The 8,100-nt window shown below is 40.6% G+C and overlaps 1 protein-coding gene across 1 annotated transcript in view; it reads right to left on the bottom strand.

Annotated features, from left to right (window-relative positions):
• Positions 1-3,983: 3,983 nt before the first annotated feature.
• The window catches only part of ppp1r8a (protein phosphatase 1, regulatory subunit 8a), a 10,744-nt gene continuing 6,627 nt past the window's right edge, over positions 3,984-8,100 (bottom strand). The window contains exons 3-7 of the mRNA XM_008295664.1: positions 7,818-7,971; positions 7,311-7,528; positions 6,128-6,272; positions 5,193-5,257; positions 3,984-4,438 (exon numbers count right to left, since the gene is read on the bottom strand). Coding sequence (XP_008293886.1) covers positions 4,079-4,438; positions 5,193-5,257; positions 6,128-6,272; positions 7,311-7,528; positions 7,818-7,971 — 942 coding nt within the window. The 3' untranslated portion in view covers positions 3,984-4,078. The remainder of the gene's footprint in view (positions 4,439-5,192; positions 5,258-6,127; positions 6,273-7,310; positions 7,529-7,817; positions 7,972-8,100) is intronic.

The following is an 8,100-nucleotide window of genomic DNA, read 5'->3' as shown; positions in this document are numbered from 1 at the left end:
CACCAGGTACGATTCCCCCTGTCTCGGTGTATCTCAAGAGTTTCGCCTGGCTGATCAGGGACGACAGGACCGCTGCTCCCAACCTTCAGTCAGCTGTCACACGAGGTCACGGCAGAAGACAAAGCATGCGAGTCACACACTGTACAGACCAGACACACGGCGGCTACATGCGTCGGCATTCAGTAGCCTGCACTTGTGCTGCATGTGAAGTTCGACAGCAGTCGTCGGTTTCAGCCCTGGAAGAGGGAACAAGCGTGGGCCGAAAGGAAATAATGTGGTGCTGAATTTAATTTCTCTATAATTTCTATTATGTTGGTGGTCACGGGTTAACACTGGGGAGTGAAAATGGAGGAATAAAAACACAACAACTTGGATTAGAGAGAAAAAAAATGAGGGAGTTCAGAGGGTCGTATATCATTAAGCAATTGAGAAAGTTAATTAGGCAGCTCTGATAATTATTGCCATGGCAACCTGAGCGCACTCATGCAGATTTGATTAACGAGGTGCCATTTATCTGTACTGGCTAGACAGCAGGGCCTGCACAGAGCTTGAAGGACCCCTATAGGTAGAAGATATGTAATGTCTCCTTTATTCACAGCCACTACGTACTTTTAGATTTCATTTAAAGCAGGGAAAATACCGTTTACTTAGTTACTGTTGTTGACAAAAGTAGATTATTTCTGCACAATATCTTTCACCACTCTCAAGAATCAGATATCTATTTGTTGGTTCTGTCTCAAGCAAACTGACAGCAGAGAAGGTTTCCACTTAAAATAAACGACACATCTACATCCATAAGAGCCCATAAGAGAGTCAATGGCATGTGGTAGAAAATACAACAGGGTAAAGAAAGGATGTGGTTTGCTTGTGGTGGAGTGAGCAGAGAGGAAAATATAAGGGTGTTGATTCCAGTACACATGTTGCCCTCTGGTGGAAAAACAACAACATGTATGCCTGCACGCCTTCCTGCTGAAGCCTGTCTGGAGTCTTGTTGAGCAGCAGGCACCATATTGTCAGGCAGAGGCGCTTCATTATGCAGCAGGGACAATTACTCATGGCTGTTAAGAGAGCAGAGTACAGCAGTAACTTGGAAAAAAAAAAGAAGCAATAAACCCATACCACATCCAAAAAGATGAGCGGAGCCATTTCAAAAGCAGTAGCTGTCACCAATCAGGACACGATTCAGAATGAAACAACCGATAGGTGCTCACAATCTTCAGAGAATATTTTCATCAACATGGGAAGTAAATGACACATTTAGCATGTGCTAGAGACACGCTATCAAAATCAGTTTGCTAAAAAAAAAAAAAAATCACTTAATTAGCACTCTCAAGGGTTTCTTTTTTTTGCCATAGATGGCACCATTGGCAGCATGCAGACAAAAGTGAATACATGAAAGTAAAGTAAGCTCAGTGGGAGATTTCTCCAGGGACCCGCTAATCCTCCTCCACATCATTTCACACACAGCCAAGTGAGAGGTATGGATTAAGGTTTATTATACAAATATCAAGCACAGATGAATTCTAATAACAGTCATATCAATTATAGCCCTCTCACTCTAAGTGTTTCATAAATATCTGACAATGGCACTTGCTAAGAAAGCCACATTCTGGTATAAAAATAGAAAAAGAGAGAAAAAAAAACATTGATTTTACTGTCACAAATACTGGTTTCTTTATTGAGTTCCTTTGAAGTCAATCTTCACCCACAGTTCATAGCCTTGTCACAGTCTATTACAGGTATATCTGCAGTTCCTTTCCTGGCTTGTGACATTTTCTTCCTATTTTTAAGAGTAAAAATCAGCTACTGACCAAATATAATTCACACAAAGAACAATTCATACAGAGGGTGGTCTGGGAAAAATATATACGAGGACAGAAAAAGATGTGAGAACACAAGACCAAATAAATGCAAAGAGCAGCACTTGATCTTAAAAAGGATCGTAGATAACGCATCAAAGTTGGGCCAAATAAGCCTTAAAGAACAGGAAACAGAAGAAGCATATATAAATTTATCCTACTTCACCAATTTCATCAAAGTCACTGCTTACAGTAACAGCATGTGTTGTGCTCTCCAGGAGAATGTAGTTCATTATACTGGGATCTCCAAGCATCCATGACTGGAGTCATTAGAACAGTCCACTGCTCATGTAATGTCCACATTTCTTGCTAGTTATGTAAAAAAACAAAAAAAACAACAGAGAAGGCCATGTGTAAATGTAGCTCCAATATTTGTACGTTAGTAAGTCAATATTAAAGCAGCAATAATCAATCTTTAATATGATCAATCGCATGTGCAATGTGAAAGGGCTGGCTGTAAGGGAAACCAACAGAGAACTAGAACTAAACGCTGCAGTTCCTCATGGTAACAGTGTGTGTGTGTGTGTGTGTGTGTGTGTGTGTGTGTGCACGAGCATTGTTTTGCAGGCCACAAACCGTCCTCTCATCAGAGCAATCAGAGCATCTAAGAGTTCGGGACGACCAAAACAGAACTACGAATGATTCCAAATACATTAAAAAAACACGTAAAAAATCAGTTAATGCTGCTTTGAGCATGAAAGGTGAATCTACAGTGTTACTGGTGGTAACAGGACACGTAGGCAGACTCTGTCACTGGCCTATTAACTCATAACTGTGACAAAAGATTGTGCAATCATGACCACTATGACAAAAGCTGGGTATTAATTACATCTATTAAGACTGCAGCATTATGGAGTCACCTCTGTTCATACAGTATATGTCCTTCTGGTTTGAGATAGCAGGAGATCTAAATGTAACGAAGGAATGTTTAAAAGTGTTTCTTCTGCCTGCATTTTACAATATAAACTAGTACTACTGCTACTAAAGTAGCTGAATCAGTTTGACCTGTTCCTGTCTGACTGTACAGGCAGCTACCACCAGATTACTATGATACTGAGGAAACTGTAAAACCTGATCATCAAGCAACTTCTGGACCTTTTTTTTAATGATTTCCAAGTAGGATTATTTGCTACTATCAGACATATTGATATCTTTGGAAAGTTTATTTCACGGTTAAAGTGAAAATACGGGGTTGGTTTTAGAACAGACTTGCTGCTGTTTGTTGCCTCACAGCGGGGACGTTACTCACACAGAGGAGGCCCAGAAACTTTGTGGCAAAACGCTGCAAGTTAAACAGCACATTTTTTATGACGTACTTTGATGATGAGGATTTACATATAATGAGCATTTTAAGGAAACCCTCCACTGGTCTAAGTTATGCTTTTTTTACATTTTGACATTACAGTTTAAATAAGACTTGGTTTAGGGTATAACACCAGACCTATGAGTATGTGTGTGTGCAGTGAGTCGGTTGTGTGGGTGGTGAGACTTTCTGCCGATGGCCACCCCTTCGCTCTGCACCTGCTCAGCATGTCCTGCACAATATGAAAACCTAGAACACAGCCCGACATTTTGTGGATGGAAACTATACCAATGATAAAAAAAAATAGTCCAACTTATAACAACCCTCCCTAATCAATCTGACCGTAAAGAAAAAAGTTTCCCAGAATCTAGTAACGCAGCTCTGAGTGTCTGTATCATAGTTTATTATAAATTATCTCCTGATTGTGAGTGATGTTGTTCAAGATCCAGATCTCATCATGATGACCAGATAAGGCCTCCCTACTCGACGGACCTCTGGCCTGTATTACATTTTACTTCATTACATTAATGGGGTTTTTTTACAGCACAGCGAGGTGTTCGCTGTACATCTCGACCACTACAGGCTCCAGCAAGCTTCTTGCTAGCTCATTAATATGAGCTACAGGCTAAAGCCAGTATTTCTTCACTTATGGTTTCATTGTGCCCTGATAAAAGAGGAAAGGATACCGAAACTACATCAGAATTATAAGCAACTCATACATTATAAATCAGACAGGGGAAAAAAAAAGTATTTATCTGATAAGATAGCATATAGCAAGCTACTTATCAAGCCAGTGTTAGCAGAAAACACAGTAGATTAAACATATAACTGATAAGTGAAGTGGAAAATGACTTAGCACTTTATACGGTGGAGATGGCTCAGTGTGGACTTAAATGTGGCTCGTCATACAGGTCTTCTATATGAGCAGTGACGGGGCGGGCTTCTTCCCAGGCCAGGCCTCTTTGGCGTATTTCTTTTTGCGTGGTTCATTCAAAGGCTCTGCGGTGTACGGCCCCGGAGCCGAAGTGCTGTTCAGGGTGACGGGTGGCTCTGCTGTGGTGGGTGTCACATCCACCTCAGGGGCAAGGTTAGGGAGCAGCAGAGGCAAACCCCCCAGGACGGCTGCAGCTCCCTGGGCCACAGAGTAGTGGTGGGTGGCTCCCTCATGGCTGGTGGGAGGAAGGTCCCCGTACAAACCACCACTGACTGGCAGGCTCTGCATCCTACGTACAGCAGCCTCCAGGCCCAGTGAGCCGTGATCTTCCATCTTCTTTTTCTGAGCAATGTCAAGAGATACACAGACACTGTCAGTTTGTTTTTTGTTGTTGTTGTTGTTTTAATACTAGTTTATTTTGCCCATAAAGATTGAAATCAAAGGGCAAATATCAAACTAGAAAAACAAGAAAATAGCATACTGTAGTGAAATATGTTCACCACAAGGATGACTCCCCGTATAAAATCCTTAGACCACTAACAGTTCTGTGAGAATGTTAATCTAATAACAAGACAATGACTGAATGACATTAAGTATCAATTAAAGTCATTTATACAAAGGAAGCTAATGGATCATTACTTACAGGCACTATGTGTAGAATATGAACATTTCAGAATTACCCCTGAATTCAAACTATCCACTGAGGGAGTAGGAATTATCTGAAGCAATATAAACACTCATCAGAGGTGTTGTTTTCCTACAAAAAATGTGTGCCTATAGAAATTGTGGAAGATGCTAAAAATACCTACACTTATCTATCAAGGCTAGTTTGTGGACTGTGGAAGTGGACAGCACACACATTTCTATTGATGCTGCAATAGATACACATCTGTCTGCTCCAGACAATTACATGGCTCCTAATATAGAACACAAAAATGGTGGGAGCCGCACAGACCGTCACTTTCCTCGGTAGATAACAAAATTATGGTCATGTGGACCCGAGTGCGCTCATGGATGTGGAACAAAAAGCCTTAAAATCTTCCTTCAAGAGTTGTCGGATACCTGTACAAAAGGTTGGTACAACCCTCATACTTACCTTTATTGGGACAACTGCTGTCTGAATCATGTTCCTGAAGCGTCCAACAGAGGGATCAATATCCTCTGCAACAACACAAAACAAAGAGCTGGACTTCCTGGCACAAAGCACAGTGTAAAGAAACTACATGTTCAGCCAAAGCCCTACGTATCAAAAGGATTATTAACTTCAGTGCAATGATGAGCAAAAACACTGTGACCACTCACAAATGAAGAGTTACCAACATTAGTGGTGTTTCCAAACTACTTAAATAATAATTAATCAAACTTTTTAAATGTCACAAAAAATGAAAAAAGAAACTCCAAATGAGACTTGTTTCCAAGAACATCTTTGGGGTGAACAAACTAGACTTTACAGTCCAGTCAGATGCTGGACGTTTAGGCTACGTTACACATTTAACCAACAGTAGATGAAGCCAGAAACAAACTTTAAAAAAAAAACAAAAAAACAGAAAACTTTGTCCATCTGTGGAAGAACAGTGGTGAGATTTCACCAGGAATTGTTTTCAACTTGAAAAGTTGTACTTCTTCTTTCATGTCAGCTGCTATTGGACGTGTTTAAAGCTGTCTAAAATGTCCAAAACCACCTTCAGAAAACTTTTAGGCAGAACTAAGTTTTTCCAAATGTTTTCATTGTCAGTAAGTTTTTCTAATGCAATACTTTGAAATGTGTATAAAATACATTATGGGAGCACATTAAGGCATAAACAACTGCTCATACCACGGTCTAGGATATGTTATATGGTTTGTGTACCGTTCATTCTTGTAGAGCGCCACAGTGCACCAAGACCGGATAAACAGAACCGGTACCACGGCGTTGGACAACATACAAGAGCAAGTCTGACACACAAAGAGATTTGGGCCCATCATGGTCGACCTGCTACAGCAATGTGTGGATTTCTGATGTGTTTATTTCATCAGTGAATGTGTCTGTACCTGGATTAATGACTTCCTCCTCATCACTGAAGGACACATGAGAACTCCTCCTCCTTTTCTTGGGCCTCGGCATGTCGAGGTTGCCCTCCTCGATGGTCAGGGTCGAGAGGCGCTTGTTGTGGGCCGTGTTGAACTCGGTCAGGTTCTACACCCAGAATAGTCCAAGAATTTGGGGCAATTTTAAAGAAGAGAAACACAGCACTGTGCAAAAGTGTTTTAAGTGAGGATTCTCTGAAAACGCATTGTCAGGCAAAGTTTTGATATTAACTTCATGTTAAGTGAAGAAAAGGGAAAAAATAAAAATCTACATAGAAATAAGAACATTTAGCACGACGAGCCCTTTTTCTTTACAACACCATCAGCTCTCTTCAATATGTTTCCACACAGGTTTTCAAGTCTCAGCTTTGGGCTTTGACCTCTGCAATCTGTGTGTTACCGTGTTTTTAAAATCCACTAAAATTCAGGAAAACAACATCCTCTGGGCTCGCAGCTTGCAACACTGAAAACGTGGATCATGCAGTACAGAACCCTGTTCAGGTTTTTTTGTTTTGTTTTTTAAATCCATGTTAATGACAGTGTTTGTCTCCCACCGTGCAAATTTGGGAACAAAACAGTCCCACTCATCACTATTTTAAACAACATGCCGACAAATTCCTTTAATTATTATTAATTATTATCTGCAATTTAGCAAATATCTCATAGAAATATTGTAAAATCTAACATCTATTTAAAAATGTTATGTATGACACTGTCTATTAATAAACTACTCAGAATGCATAAAATAACGGTCAAAAATAATTGTTTTTGTGAACCACCAGATTAACCACAGAGGCCCACAAATAACACTCAGGGTGTCTCAAAAGTCTAGAATCACATTTGAATGAGAAAAAACAAACTCATTTTCAGCAGCTGCACTTTGGGTTCTGCTGTCTGGGGCTACCTCCTTTCATCCCAAATGAAAACCAGCACAAACTATAAATTATTAATGTGTCTACACCTGTCAGTCTTACACTTTGTCAGAGCCCAAAAAAAGGAAGTTGTTCTTTTGCAAATGCATATCGAGTTTGGAGCTGCTCACATTCAGCAGCTCCTGCAAAGAAAAGAAGGGTTCCACTTTGAGTCGAGACTTTTTTAACACCCTACTGAGAACCGACAGCAGCACACAAAGATTAGTTTCACGCACATCTAGTTCAGTCTCCTCTTGAGGCAATCCCAGCAGGCCTTTCAGCTCTTCTTCCTCCCCTGCCTTCATCTCCCCTGGTGCGCCGCTGCCTTGGGTCTGGGGTTTTTCTCTAAGAATGTAGACCCTTGTAGATGCCCCAAATGACATGGTGGAGTCTAATGGGACCTGCTGGGGCTTGTGTGCTTCCAGACGAATTCTTCCTAAATAAGTCCCATGTGCTGGAAAAGAAACAGCAGGACCAAAGACTGGTTTCTATCTGTGAATTTGTCCTGTGTTTAAATAGTTCAAATACAATAATTTAAGAATTTGTGAGAGGTCAGAAATGTGATTCTGAATTGTTAAAACCAAGGATGTAGCTTGAGTTTTACCAGTGACCACATATGGACAGTTTTTGGAGCTGCATGACACAAACATGTAGAAAACACAAAGTAGTCTGACACCATTCATGTCACATATATGTGAATAAGAAACCAGGATTTTGAGGATGTAGTCTGGGTTTAGACTCACTGCTGTTGAGGTCTATGATGAAGACTCTTTTTAGGTGCTTGTGGTAAACCAGGGCCGAATGGATTCGTGAACAGGACTGATGGTCTATTGTGAAGTCGCACACATCTGGGTTCCTCCCAAACAGGTAGCACTTCTTTTCATCAATGATCAGCTTCTGCAGAGTCACCGAAGACCACAGTGTTAGTCTCAACTGATACAGCATGTAAAGTCCCAACGCATCATTAGCTGTGTTTCTGTACAAGATTGTAATTCTAAGAATAATAATAAATAATTGTCAGGTGAA

This window comes from Stegastes partitus, unplaced genomic scaffold, assembly GCF_000690725.1.
Source record: "Stegastes partitus isolate 25-593 unplaced genomic scaffold, Stegastes_partitus-1.0.2 Scaffold1064, whole genome shotgun sequence".
Lineage (NCBI taxonomy): Eukaryota > Metazoa > Chordata > Actinopteri > Pomacentridae > Stegastes > Stegastes partitus.
Note: the sequence above shows the minus strand (reverse complement) of the source record. Positions and strands in the feature narration are given on the sequence as shown.